General features: G+C 38.1%; 1 protein-coding gene across 5 annotated transcripts in view; it reads right to left on the minus strand.

The window, feature by feature from the left end:
• Nucleotides 1–14,966, minus strand: part of LOC131433102 (lachesin-like) — a 97,299-nt gene that overhangs the window by 75,990 nt on the left and 6,343 nt on the right. For all 5 annotated transcript variants that reach the window (XM_058599919.1, XM_058599918.1, XM_058599916.1 and 2 more), the window contains exon 2: nucleotides 32–313. In XM_058599919.1, the coding sequence (XP_058455902.1) occupies nucleotides 32–191 (160 nt within the window). In that variant the 5' untranslated portion in view covers nucleotides 192–313. The remainder of the gene's footprint in view (nucleotides 1–31; nucleotides 314–14,966) is intronic.

A 14,966-nucleotide genomic window follows, 5' to 3' on the forward strand; every position in this document is an offset into this window, starting at 1 on the left:
CGTACGAAAATTTTAAAAGCAATTATCTCACCTGTAACTTCCGACGATACTGCCGAGGGCGCCGCATAAAGGCAAAACAGCACTGCTAATAGCACCGATCTCAATGTGCTGTTGTTCATTATTTTATCGCTGGCTTTGCTCCTTGCGTTGGTCCCCGTTACAACGTTTATCCTTGTCTCCGCCTTCAGCATATCCCACTTCACACTCGTTCTACATACGTATAAAATCAGCCGGTTTGATAACTATACTTTCGGTAACACTCACTGTACTCGTTCATAGGCGTTTGCATATATGTATGTACTTGTATTCCGTACTGTAATGCCGTGTAAAGAATAAAATTAAATAGTTTTATCCTTCTCATTTACATGTGCACAACTTTTCTTTCGCTTCACACTTTTACTTTCACTCCCGGGAGCATTTTCAGTGTCGACACAAGGAGGCAGGAGAGGGTCATTTACCACCAGTTTAATGCTTGTTAAGCCGTGTTTTCGCTATTTTGGTGGTTATTTCTTCTCTACTTAGATCAAAAGTGTGTCGTTTTAGTAATCGCGACGAACCCCAAGGAGAGTGTATGGTGCTATTGTTTAGATTTGACAGTATCTTCAGGAGGCAGATAATCTAACAGGATTGCCGTTGACATGAGCTTGTACTGTATGGATTCTACGAGTTGGTTTTGAAATCAGAAAGAGAATGAGGGTTACAAAACATTTGCACTTCTATCTCAGGGCTGTTTCTTGCAATCAGCATGAAAATAAATTTTAAGGTCGAACGTCAATGAAACGAATCAGATAAGGAGTGTATCGATAAGTAGTTAGCAACATTCAAACAGTTATTACTCTGAAATGGCTTAATTTTTTGCAGCGTGTTTTGCGATGACATGTTTGTTTACATGTCAATAACAGCTGCGCAATCGATTGGTTTCGGTACGGTTTATCGTTTCAATGATGAGTCGAATTGATCCGGAAACGCGAAAGAAAATTCTGCACACTTGGTGATCAGAAAGTGGTGTCACGGCACAGATAAAAATATTTTGTGAATTTACATCTATTTTCATGCACATATTTGGAGCAGGTAATTAAACATAAAATTATTTCAATACAATTTAATAACAAAATAAGCGTTAATTGAAAGATACAGTTTTATTCATTGAAAATTCAATGCAATTCAAATTAGTTTTGCATCGATGAAGGTTTTCAATCAAAACTTCGATTCAACCCATTTCTATTCCATGTTACTATTGATTTACATCTCGTGTAAATTTCATTATTTCTTTCTGTGGGACAACGAAATTGCAAAACGGGTGAAAGTGCACCACACCAGTGTCAAAAATATTATCGAGAAGTTCGGTAAGACTCTTTCCATGAAGGATTTGCCCCGATCCGGTAGGAAAACGGGTCCCAGCCAGCCCGGCCGGGTCTTAAAAGTGGTTGAGTACATCAGGAAAAACCCATCGGCGTCGACGCGGGATTTGGCCAAGCAGTCCAACACCAGCATCGGGATGATTCAACGGATCAAAGTTCGGAACTCCCTGAAAACGTACAAGAAACAGAAGGTGTCGAAAAAGTCCCTGGTACAGTAAGTTCAGGCCAAAACGCGAAAACCGTATAACCGGATTCTACAGAATAAAGACGGATGCATCCTGATCGACGACGAAACCTACACCAAGGAAGACTCTGGAGCGCTGCCCGGACCGCAATATTATACGAAATCAGTGTACCAGGACCTAGACGACGCTGACACCACGGTGGCGATGGAAAAGTTTGGGCAGAAGATGTTGGTCTGGCAAGCAATTTGTACCTGTGGTTTACGGTCGTCGATTTTTTTCACGAAGGGCACAATTAACGCCAAGGTGTACGAGGAAGAATGTTTGAAGAAGAGAATGCTGCCACTGTACAGAAAGCATAAGGCTCCTCCTTTCTTCTGGCCGGATTTGGCTTCAGCCCACTACGCCAACTCCGTTCTACAGTGGTTGTCAAAAAATAATGTATAATTCGTGGAAAAGGACATTAACCCACCGAACTGCCCGGATCTTCGGCCAATTGAAAGGTATTGGGCAATTGTCAACTTTCGGAAGGAAGGTACAGTGTCCCAAAACATGCAGGAGTTCAAAAAAACTCTAAAGCTGCCACCAGGAAATTCACAAAAGTAACTGTGCAGAATTTAATGAAGAATGTCAAGTCCAAAGTGCGAGCGATTCACAGAAACTAGGATTTTCTTCAATATAATCAGTGAAATTCATAAAAATGTAATTTTTCTACAATATATCGAAAACTGATGTCAAAATAAGTTTATTTTTTCGCTTTTTCATTCAATAATCTATGTTGCTAACTACTTTTCGATACACTCCTTAAGTGCAACTTAGTTTGGAAAACCCTTTTGAGTATTTTTGAATGCAAACATCGGATAAAAACATTGAGAGTAAAAACCGGACATGGATTTTGCAATGCAAGAATCGTTTAAAAACATCTTTTCTGCAAGAACCGGACAAAATAACTTTGAATGCAAAAACCGGACAAAAACTTTACCGGTTCTTCCAAAACAGATGTATTTATCCGGCTTTTGCATTCAAAGTTTTTACAAACTGCCGCTGTGGGAACGCAGCTTTGATCAAGTTGCCCTTAACAAACAAACAAAATACAATCTCCGTAATACGTAAAAAAAATAAAAAATTGAACTAACTAACTAAATATTTGCTTACAAAGCGGACTTTATGTGTAAAATGCATAGTTTTTTGAACTCCACTAATGTCGTTGTGCGTTTGATTTCTCTTGGCATTGAATCGAAAAAACTTATTCCCTTGTACTATAATGAGTTTTCGATCTGGATAACAAAAAGCTTGGTGTTCTAGCACCAGATACGTTTCTAGTATTGTACCTATGCAATTCAGTTCCTCTTTCAATTCGATCACACAAATATCGAGGCAGCATGCCATTCAAGATCTTGAAAATAAATACCAATGCGTTCAGTAGAAAATCTGAGGAGGTAAATCTACTACATTTTAGAATTAATCGCATGATCTTATTTTACAGTCGCTGTAATCTGAAGATTTGTGTTTTATTAGTAAGAAAATGAATGGATGGGCAGAAGTCAATGTGTGGTGAAATGACTGTTTTATACAATAGAATACTTACTAATCGAGTGTATCGAAAATAAGCTATCCACAAATTTTTCTTTCAAATTATGATAAAAAACGATATTTTATTCAAACTAAAAATTGATCCGTTATTGTACGAGGTTAAACTTGAGTATAATGAAAACCGAATGAAATTTAAGTTATTCCTTCAAGAATTTTCGAACGTTTGATCGAACGCTCTTCATCAAGTTCCGGACAAGTGTTGCATCGCATTTTTTGGACGCTTGAGACCAAATTTTTTCGAACTCCTGCATGTTCCCAGTTGCCTTACCAGTCTTCTTGAAGACCCTCTTCACGATTGCCCAGTAACATTCGATGGGTCGAAGCTGAGGTCAATTTTGCGGATTAATATTTTTCTCAACGAAATTAATATCCCTTTCCGCAAGCCAATTGAGAGTGGTTTTGGCATAGTGAGCCGACGCTAAATCCGGCCAAAACAGTGGAGGTGTACTATGCTTCTTATATAAAGGCAGCAATCTCTCCTGGAGACACTCAGATCGATAGATTTCTGCATTTATAGTTCTGGTAGTGTAAAAAATGGTTGACTTCAAACCACAGGAACATATTGCTTGCCATACCAGTATCTTTCGACCGAGTTTCTCTACTTGAATCAACCTGCCCGCATCGCTCACATCCTCCCCAACAACGACTGTAAAGTATTGTGGACCTGGAAGGGTTTTTGAGTCCTCTTTTACATAAGTTTCATCGTCCATCAAAACACATGCATCCGGACCCTGCAAAAGAAGCGAATAAAATTTCCGGGCGCTTGTTGCTGCTCGCTTCTTCTGTTTTTCACTTTTTTTCGATATTTCCTGCTTCTTGTAGGTCCTCAGATGATTTCGTCTCTTAATATGCTGGATCATTCCGACACTCGTTCCTGCTTTTTTTGGCCTAATCACGTATTGACATTGATTTTTTCTTCAAGACTAGAGATACCACTTTCTGGACTAGTTTCGGGTTGGAAAAACCGGGTTTTCTGCCTCTTCCTGGTAGCTCGTCCAACGAATAGGGTTCTCCAAACTTATTAATGATGGTTTTACCACTGGCATGATGAATTCCAAACCGCTTTGCCCATTTTCGCATAGTAATACTCTTCTCACTTAGCCATGTGTTCAGAACCTTAATTTTCACTCCCTTTTCAATACGCGACATTTTGAAAATGCGGAATTTCAACCGCACAAACAAGTAAACATACGAAAGCTAACAGCCAACCACACAGCATGCTTTGATCTGAACATAAAAAAACATCACAAATACATGCGTACAACACGATTGTATGTGGGTAGCTTATTTTCCATACTCTCCTTATGGATCGTTAAGTCATTTTTCAAACGATCGGTGTATTATCCGTAATTTTTGAAATCTTCTTGATGACGTTATTAATCTGAGATTTGAATGTTAACTTTTCATCAATTATGACTCCAAGATAGTTCATTTCTCTAACGCGATCAATATTTTCACCATCAATTTCCTCATTGGCGTCATGGCCGGTGCTAATAGAAGAAAGAACCATATTTTTAGTTTTCGCGACGTTTAGTTCCAGTTGCTTAAATTTTAACCATGGAACCAGCGAACTTAGATCCTCGTTTAAATATGCAACAACGCGGGGGCGGGTTGGGTCTTAAACTTTTGAAAAATCTTTTTTTTTTCTTTCTACTTTCTTATAGTAAAACATTTCAAGAATATTCTGTGAAATTTTCAAGCCTATCGGAGAAAAACTCTGGAAGTTACCTTTGCGTATCTCATACTGAGAAGAAGCAAGAGCTCGTTGCACAGGCCAAAGAGTTCTGCTCCCGATTGACTTGAAAATTTGACAAAACATTCTTGAAATGTTTTATTATGACAAAATACATAGAAAAAATATTATTTTTTCTAAAGTACGCGCTCCCAAATATACGCGTTTTTCTCGAAAGCAGGTTTTGGAAAGTCCGTGTCCGTGTGTATTTTTTTCAAATTTTACACACACTTTCTACATGTAAATTGTCAGCCTCTAACATTTTTCTCACTTTGGCAAAATTTCGAAAATGTTATAGTGACTCATCAGGCATTTTTAGGCTCATCAACTAACCAAACCAACATATCGGAATAATGTTGATAGCAATCTTGACGATACCGTCTCTGTTTTTGAGTCATCAACCATATGGAGGTTGGAATTTTTAACACCCATCACCCTACAACTCACCAAAATAGAATTTCGAAAGGTAGAAGATCAGAAAGATCAGATTGGAAAATTTCGTTACATTTCGAAGTCATAGCTTATTTGACTGTTTGATTTTTTTTCAACACTTAACATCTTGTGATTCAAGAACCGGAAGCCAGATCCGTATAAAATTCAAGAACTCCGTATCGGACCATAAGGCATTTGAATTTAACTATCCTCATCAATACTGTTCATACCATAGCAATTACAACGAGTGAAAGCTGCTTTGGAATTGATTGAGTATATTGTTAATAAAATTTACTCCTTTATAACAATAAAACCTTAATAAAAGTATAATAAGCAGCTATTATTTTTTACCAAAATATAATGTTTTTCACCGATGAAACAAAGAATGACTTCAATATTATCTCCGTAAAACATGGTGGAATGCAGGCGCGTGTACTGGAGGGAGGGATTTAGGGATTCAAACACCCTCCCCCCCGACAGTCAAGAAATTATTAAGGGAGACAGGGGCTAGACTGGACACGTGGTTAAACACTGGATGACTTGAGTAAAAAACCCATCAGCCAAAACAGCCAACAGTTCGTAGCTTAATAAAAATAACATTATGGCACTGGTGGTATAAGTCTACCAAGCAAGCAAACTGCTTGGCATCCTTTGGAACCAAGAATTAAATTGCGTTCAACTGGTTTTTTGACGAAAAATAATAAAATTACAAAAATACTTCTAATCGATAATGTGTATAATGATCAATGCATATTACTAGTAGTTAAGCACGCTCAGCTACTATAATAACTTCATATTCTACAAAACAGTTTTATTACAGCAAAAAAAACTATAATTTATTTAAGTAGATTTACCATACGGTTTATTTGAAAATAATCCTATAAATTATATCGACAAATGACATACAATCAATTCCAAAATTCCAAGCCGCATACAGAATTGAAAAAGCAAATAAACAAAAATCAATGCTTCTGAAATAGAAACAACAGCACAGTAATACTATAGTACGAGTCAAAGATTGGTTAAAAAATATACGAGCCATTCGTGCAGGAACCTGTTATTACGTCCCTAATCATGTTCCACTGCTGTCGATATTGGAACATGTTTCCAACTTTCCACGCTTCCGGTTAAGCGTTTATAAATTTTATATGATTGACAACACACCCACTGGCTGGAATCCTTGCGGCGTTTTCTTCCAATGTTTCTCAAATTCAATGCCTTCCCATTTACTACAACTGAGTGGAAGAGCACATTCAGCCAAACCTACACTTGCATCAATAATTTCCATCTAGCCTGTTGTCCTGAATGCCAAACTGGAAACAGAAGCGCGTCCCGAGCATGCAGTTAATTTTCAATTTATACATTTCCATGCACTCCAAATGTTACAGCTAACCTCTGACTGGCAAACTATGCATCGGGCTACAAGCTGCATGTCGAACTTCAACCCATAAGAGCTTTCGGCACTTCATGTTTCTAGTCGACTCAAACCCGCGCACATATTCTAATCCATCTCTTCGCACCCATTGCTGCGTGAATCGATTGGATTTTATTGCCGGAAAATTTGTAAATTGATTATTTATTTATACAGCACCGGGTGAACCACGTGCAGCAGACATTGATGATTTAAATGGATTTCAATTATGGGTTCGTGTAAAAAACCATCAATGTGCGTTTAATATAAAAGTAGTCCCTGTTATTTCAGACTATCTAAGGGTGGGAACGTTTCGAAAAACTGACCAAATTTTTCAGCAAGGTTTGAAACCGTATATCCTTCATTTTACACAGAAGTGGTTTTATGGGAATCGCGAAGTACTGGAAAATGTAATCCCCATTAGAATCAGTAAACTAGATTATTTTTTTCCAATCGAAATTGTATTTCAATCACATAACTGAAAACCGAAAAAATGCAATCCGACGAAAAGTTGTAAATGCTCAAATAGAATATAGGATGAGATTGAGCCACTTAAATTTTTAAAGATAAATTTCTGGGGAACGGGTATAGCGTGATGGGTAAGTCGATGCCTTTCACGCTGCCCACCTGGGTTCGACATAGGGTCAGAAAACTTTTCTAGCCCGAAGAGGTGAATGACCACAATGTTAAAACCTCTATAATCAAAACAAAACACAAACACTTGAATTTCTGGGAACAAAATGTTACAATATTTCAGCAAAATTAAGATCTGAATTTAAGGATTAAAGGCCTCGTTATCCCTTCGACTGCTATAAAATGATATCACGACTCGATTTCTGGTTCCGAAATTTCATGGTGATCACAACCAATAATATCTAACCGTCTTGTTTATTCTCAATCGAGTAGCTGTCCAAGTAGCAAACATTGGTCTAGAATTGTATTTCTTAACTATTCCCGCATCGATTGTGTGATTAGAAAAGCGCACTTTGCTTGTATGATGTGCAACAAGTTTCTTGTTTGATATGTTTCACAACAGAAATATTTGTTAAGAGAAGCTGGATATGAAACTGTTCAAGCGAACATATTGTACAGGCAGTTAATAAAACCGATCTGGAACATAATCCGTTCAGGTTTTTCAGTTAGTTTCACAAGCAGTAATATGAATGATTTTAACAAAAATAACCGTTCTGTAGTAATTGTGAAACATGCCAATTTTAACAAGTTCTAATTGCTACTTGGGGGATGCTATACATGCTTACTTCGGATCAAAAATCGAACGCAAGCGCACTTCGGATACGTGTTTAGCCAAAATTATGTGAAATTGAGTAGACATTGGACGTCATTTTAAACTATTGATGTCTAAATCACTAACAGTCTTTTGAACACTAATAATTGTCAGCCTTATTTTAGGTTATTCAAAGTGAGATATTCTGAGCTTATCAGTCTTTTTCACGACTAAAAAATTATTAAGCTAGCTAAAAAAATTTGATCTGTTGACTATCCAAGGAAATATTTTTCGAGATAATCAGGTTTTTTTAAGACTAAAATAAGTCTTTATCAAGACTTATGCAAACTAGGTGTATTTCCAAAACGTATTTAGCCTAGCTAATTTCTATTCTCCAAACATGCTCAACCAAGGCACCAAGCCTAAGGTTAAGAATAAACACTACGGAAATACTCTCTTTCCGGTATTCCAAATCCCTTTAAAAACATTGAAGATGTTACAGAATCTGATTGTAAAAATTGAAGACAACGGACGTATTCCCCTTCCGTCAATTCTATGTCGTTCAACAATATATTCGATATTCTTCCTGAATCTGATTGTAGCGACGTAGAAAGAAATTCTTCTAAAATCCTCAAAATTGACGCTTATTGTTCTGGGAAGAAACAACAATCTATGCCTCCTGTGACGGTGATGATCTTCGACTTCCAAGCATTCCGTACTGAACTTTCTACATTCCTTCCGGAAGTGAATGTTTCATTTCAAATCGGACGAAAAGTAGAATGTCAAGTTTTGGATGATGGATTGCAAGATCACAAACGTCATCGGTATTTGTCTGAAAAACTTTATTTTATTCATATGACATAAAATCCAATAGATCCATTCAAGGCTGTCTTGAAAGGCTAATCATATGACCGATGTTCTGAAAAAATTGAAAATGAACTACAGGAACTACTTTTGTTTCTCAAGTAATACTTATGAAAAAAGAGTGAATGGTATTTCCGAGCCACGCTCTGAGATCACCCAGGACTTTAGCTAATCATTTCAATCGATGTGAAGTGAACAATTTGAAAACATTAGAAAAAGTACGCTCAGCCGACGACAGATTCTCAGCCCCTGATCTGTCGGAGATAATTGAGGAGATCGGCAAGCTTAGGAACAACAAAGCCGCGGGCAATGACCAGTTGCCAGGCGAGCTGCTCAAACATGGAGGAGAGGCACTGGCTAGAGCGCTGCACTGGATGATTTCTAGAATTTGGGAGGAGAAGATTCTAACGCAGGAATGGATGGATGGAGTGGTATGTCCCATCTACAAAAAGGGCGATAAGCTAGACTGTTGCAATTACCGCGCAATCACATTGCTGAACGCCGCCTACAAGGTACTCTCCCAAATCCTTTGCCGTCGTCTATAACCAATAGCTAAGGAATTCGTAGGGCCGTACCAAGCGGGATTTACTGGAGCTCGCGCCACTACGGATCACATATTCGCGATAAGACAAGTACTCCAGAAGTGTCGTGAATATAACGTACCCACGCATCACCTATTCATTGACTTCAAAGCGGCATACGACACAATCGATCGAGAACAGCTATGGCAGATAATGCACGAATACGGTTTCCCGGATAAACTGATGCGATTGGTCAAAACAACGATTGATAGAGTGATGTGCTACGTCCGAGTATCTGGGACGCTTTCGAGTCCCTTCGAATCTCGGAGAGGGCTACGTCAAGGTGATGGACTTTCTTGTATCTTGTTCAATATTGCCCTGGAAGGTGTGATTCGAAGAGCGAGGATCGACACGAGTGGCACGATCTTACGAGAGTCCGTACAACTTTTTGGCTTCGCTGAAGATATTGATATTGTGACACGTAACCTTGAGAAGATGACGGAAACCTACATCGGACTGAAAGCTGAAGCTAGGCGAATCGGACTGGTCATAAATGCGTCGAAAACAAAATACATGAGAGGAAGAGGCTCTAGAGAAGAAATACTACGCATCCCACCACGAATATTGATAGACGGTGACGATATCGAGGTGGTTGACGAGTTCGTGTATTTGGGCTCACTGGTGACCGCCAATAATGACACCAGCAGAGAAATTCATAGACGTATTCTGGCAGGGAATCGTGCGTACTTTGGACTCAGAAAAACCCTCCGATCGAATTTGACCATCTACAAAACGCTAATTAGACCGGTTGTTCTCTATGGCCACGAGACCTGGACTATGTTGGCAGAGGACCAACGCGCCCTCAATGTTTTCGAAAGAAAAGTACTGAGGACCATCTATGGCGGAGTGCAGATGGAAGACGGAGCGTGGAGACGGCGTATGAATCACGAATTGCAACAGCTGCTAGGAGAACCACCTATCGTACGGACAGCTAAAATCGGACGTGTACGATGGGCTGGGCATGTCATAAGGATATCGGCCGACAGCCCAGTGAAAATGGTTCTTGAATCTAATCCGACTGGTACGCAGCGAGCAAGGTGGATCGATCAAGTGGAGGGTGATCTCAGAAGCATCCGTGCCTCGAGTGGCTGGCGACGAGCAGCCATGGACCAAGTTATGTGGAGACGTATGCTTGATACAGCAAAGGACACCCCAGGCCTATAGCTGTTAGATAAGGTAAGTAAGTACGTTTCATGTTCCACGTCAAAGTTCGTTGAGAACATTATAAACGACATAATGGTATTGCAAACTTAACACAATATCGTCGTTGCCAAGGCTTCGGCTATGATACCAAAAATTATCAATAGTTATATGCACATATTCGGAGCAGGCAATTTAGTAGAAAGTTACATTACAAAAATAAGTGGTTTGTAAATATACAGTCTTGTTCAATGAAAAACTAAATGAATCTTAATGTAATTTTACATCAACCATGGTTTCAAATAAGATTTTCGTTTCAACTGATGTCTATTTCAAAGTACTATCGGTTCACATGTCGTGTAGGTTTCATCTTTTCTTTCTGTGTGGACATATGGTGTTTGAGTTGTGGTAATTCGCATTGGAAAGAATGAGAATTCGTGATCTAATTGTTATGGAAATCATAAATTCTATTATTTAAAATGTCCTGCCATGGAGAAAAATTTAGACGCTCGACAACGCTTAGACAACAACGAGTTAATTCAACCTTAAATTTAAAGAATATATCTGAAAATCAACAAAACTATTCGAATGCCATGCCTTAGTCATCTAATGCAGTTTTTTTTCGAATGTAAATAACTAATGAACATTTATTAACATTGATTTATTAACAGGTAAATCTGTTCCGTCATGTTTTTCTTCTGGTGACAGTTACGCTAGCGTGGCAGACAGACTACCTAACACTAATCCTTCAATACTATTCGCTTATTCTAACGAAGTTGATTTAGTCAAAACAACGCAAAATAAAATGATCTACCTACAGGAACAGCTTTTTCAAATGATCGTCATGAAATGAAATTTGACTTCCTAACTTTTTGAAGCATTTCAAAATTAGGGTACCTAAATTTAACTCAATTTCAGGCAATTTGCCAATAATATCGCCATTTTTGTCCAACGGCAAATCATCGAATTTTCACTTCTTTTAACGCTAAAATTATCGAAAGCTTGGGAATCGAATTTGAAACCATTCATGGGATCAATTTTATTGTGGAGCATATTTGTGATTTCAATGTGCTGGTGAACAAATGAATATCTTAAAAACCCTTTTGCAAAAAACTAAACACAATTTTTCATAATAGGGTACCTAAATGTAACTCAATTTCAGTGGATAAATAACCGGAATGGAAAATGCTGCATAATCAACTGCTGTTGATTATTTTTCAGTTTTTTTTATTCCAATAATCCGACGCGTTTCTCTTGCACAGGAAACAATTGATATGGTTCTAACAGATCAAAGTCCCATTTGCAATGAACTGATTACTGTTATATTATATTAATATTATTGATTATATATTCAACTATCATATAACTAATTGGTTCAAATACAAGTCTCACATTGAAAACCACGTGAATCATAAAGTTTGACAATTTTAACTATCTTCAAAACATTCTGTCATTTAGGCGCTATTTTTTGTTTACAGTGAGTTGAAAATTTAGCCTCAGCATAAAAATGGAATTGAATCGTGAACATTTTCGTCGATTTATTATGATTTTTGTTGTGGATTATCAAGACAAAAGTGTTTCAATCAACTTAGATTGACTTTTGGAAGTGTAGCACCATCTTTTGCGACTATAAAAAATCGGTATAACGAATTCAATCGTGGTCGTAGTTCGCTTGCCGATGAATTAAATAAGGTATCAAGGTTTTGCAAGGAAACATCGATGCTGTGAAAAATCTGATAATAGAAGATCGCCATGCGACGTGCCGTGAAACGAAGGCAGCCTTGGACATTAGTGTGGAAAGCTTATATGTAATTTTGCATGCACATCGTGAAAAAAATTGTTCGCGTTGGATACCACATAATTTTACAATCGCTCAAAAAAGACTCGCAAAGAAATGCTGAAAAAATTCAATCGTTGTGCTTCAATTTTTTTTTTAACATCCACACAGGTGACGAAACATGGATTTACTTGAAGCGCGTCATTTCGCCGAAAGCTATTTCGCCGAAAGTCGTTTCGCCGAATGCCATTTCGTCGAAAGTCGTTTCGCCGAATAGGTCATTTCGTACGAAGTCTTTTCGCCGAAAGGGTCATTTCGCCGAAAGGGACATTTCGCCGAAACGGACATGTCTCCTGTATAACTGACGTGGCGCAGCCACATAACCGAAGCCAAGATGGGCGCCAGCTGAGTCGGCCGCCGACCCGCCGTCGGAAGCGGCGGCCTCTTGCATACAAACTTGTAACCGCCTCGTTTTCCCGGTCTACTCAAAACTAAGTTTCTTTGCTTTAGTTAGGAGCGGTAGCGAGGTCGGGCAGCAAATGAACCAATACGATGTGGCGTATCCGCATTAGATATTTTATCATTTTCACTTAATAAACGTAAAATACCAAATACTAAGCATCAAAGCAATTGCATAGGTGTATCTATCAGGCAAATGTAGATACACCTATGCAATTGCTTTGATGCATGGTAGCTAATAGTCAACAAGTTTTCTTGGGAACTCCGTTCTGAGGTTCATGAATCAATCTTTATTGAAGAGTACAAGAATCAATCTTTATTCAAGAAGTACAATTATAGGTCAACAAAACGGGTGTTAACGCTATCATCTTTCATTTGTCTTAATTTTAAATCAATTCTAATTATGATTTTAGGACGATTTCAGGATTCGGCGAAATGACCCTTTCGGCGAAATGGCTTTCGGCGAAATGGCTTTCGGCGAAATGGCTTTCGGCGAAATGGCATTCGGCGAAATGGCCCATTCAGCGAAGTGGCTCATTCGGCGAAATGTCATTCGGCGAAATGGCTTCGGCGAAAGGACATTCGGCGCAATGGCTTTCGGCGAAATGACCCTGATCCGATTTACTCATGTGAGGCCGAAATTAAACAGCAGTCGACTGGATGGGTGTTCCAAGATGAACCAAATCCAACAAAAATTGTTCGCGCTCAAAGCACTTCAAAGAAAATGGGGTCTTGTTTTTTCGATATGAACGAACATATCGCTACCGATACTTTAGATACATAAGTTTTTCGTAAAATAAGGAAAACATACGCAGGACGCAAAATCATTATTCATCACGATGATGCAAGCTCTCACACATCGGCTCAAACAACCGAATATTTGAGTACCCAAAACCTCGAATTGATGGGCCATCCGTCGTTTAGTCCTGATTTGGCAGCTAATGACTTCTATTTGTTCCCTTCCGTGAAAAATAGACTGCGTGGAGAACGATTCAATACTCCTGAAGAAGCAGTTGAAGCGTTCCAAACCCGCGAAAGTGTATTGATCATATAGGGGAATATTTTGAAAAATAATAAAACCATTTCCATTAAATATATCCAAAATAATACCATTTTCATTTTTAGGCTAAATACATAAGTAACAACCCTCGTATTTGCATCCTTCTTCAGTGTATCAGTTCTATGTCTATAGGAAGAAACGTCCAGTGTTGTCTCTTTTGTAGTAGTTCAGGTAAATCGTTTACGAATTGGAGGCTCAAAATGACACACGGAATTAAAGTTGACCCTTCAGTGTAACTTGTCGTTCGCTTGACCACGATTCGACTAACAATCTACAGAATTACTCCAGAATTAATATTAGACTACTTTAAAAACTGTTATCCGTAATAAAAAATCTATTTTCATTCAATTTTAATTTTTCAAGATATATTTTAAGGTTACATCATGTTAATTCTACGGCTTCATAATTTTCATTTTAGCTAGAAGTACGTATATATATACATTTTTAAAAAAAAATCTTAATCTTCGGAAATTTGTCACTGGGTGCAAAGGGAGATAGAATGAAAGTACTAAAGAACAGAACCAAACAGATAAATTTTGAAAGCTACGAGCAAACCCAATCTTAATATTATAGTTATAATTTAACAAACGGTAGGTAATCTAAATACACGTGCGATATCTCGTAAACACGTAAACAGAAAGCAATACCTAAAAAGCTACATTCATGTTATTTCCAATGATCCATTTGTGGAGTTGCAAAAACATTATTTTCACAATTCCATTGAAATTCAAATCCTTGATGGAACCAACATTCCATGTGAAGTATATTGAAATATGCATGGTGTTCCGATGAAATACCATCGGTTGACTGAAACAGCTGGACAATTGAGTCGCTCATGTAATTGGCGCCAATCGGTTACTCGGAACGGCGAGGTTCGTGACCTACTGGTAATGGAACTGCTGTTCATATCGTATATTTTTTCCAACGAAAGAGTTTAGTACTCAAATCAGTATAAACTACCTTCACAACCACATTCTGCAGAAAGTATTCGATGTCAGACAAAAGTTCGTTAAGCATAAAATGTGTTGCGCTAGATGGATCACAAATCGCCAACGAAATCATCAAAAACATTGTACATTGATCTCTGCTCAACTTTTCATCTCAAATATTTTAATAATTGGCTTGAGTGAAAATTGTTATCTTAGCTCA

The sequence above is a fragment of the Malaya genurostris genome, chromosome 2, assembly GCF_030247185.1.
Source record: "Malaya genurostris strain Urasoe2022 chromosome 2, Malgen_1.1, whole genome shotgun sequence".
NCBI classification, from domain to species: Eukaryota; Metazoa; Arthropoda; class Insecta; order Diptera; family Culicidae; genus Malaya; species Malaya genurostris.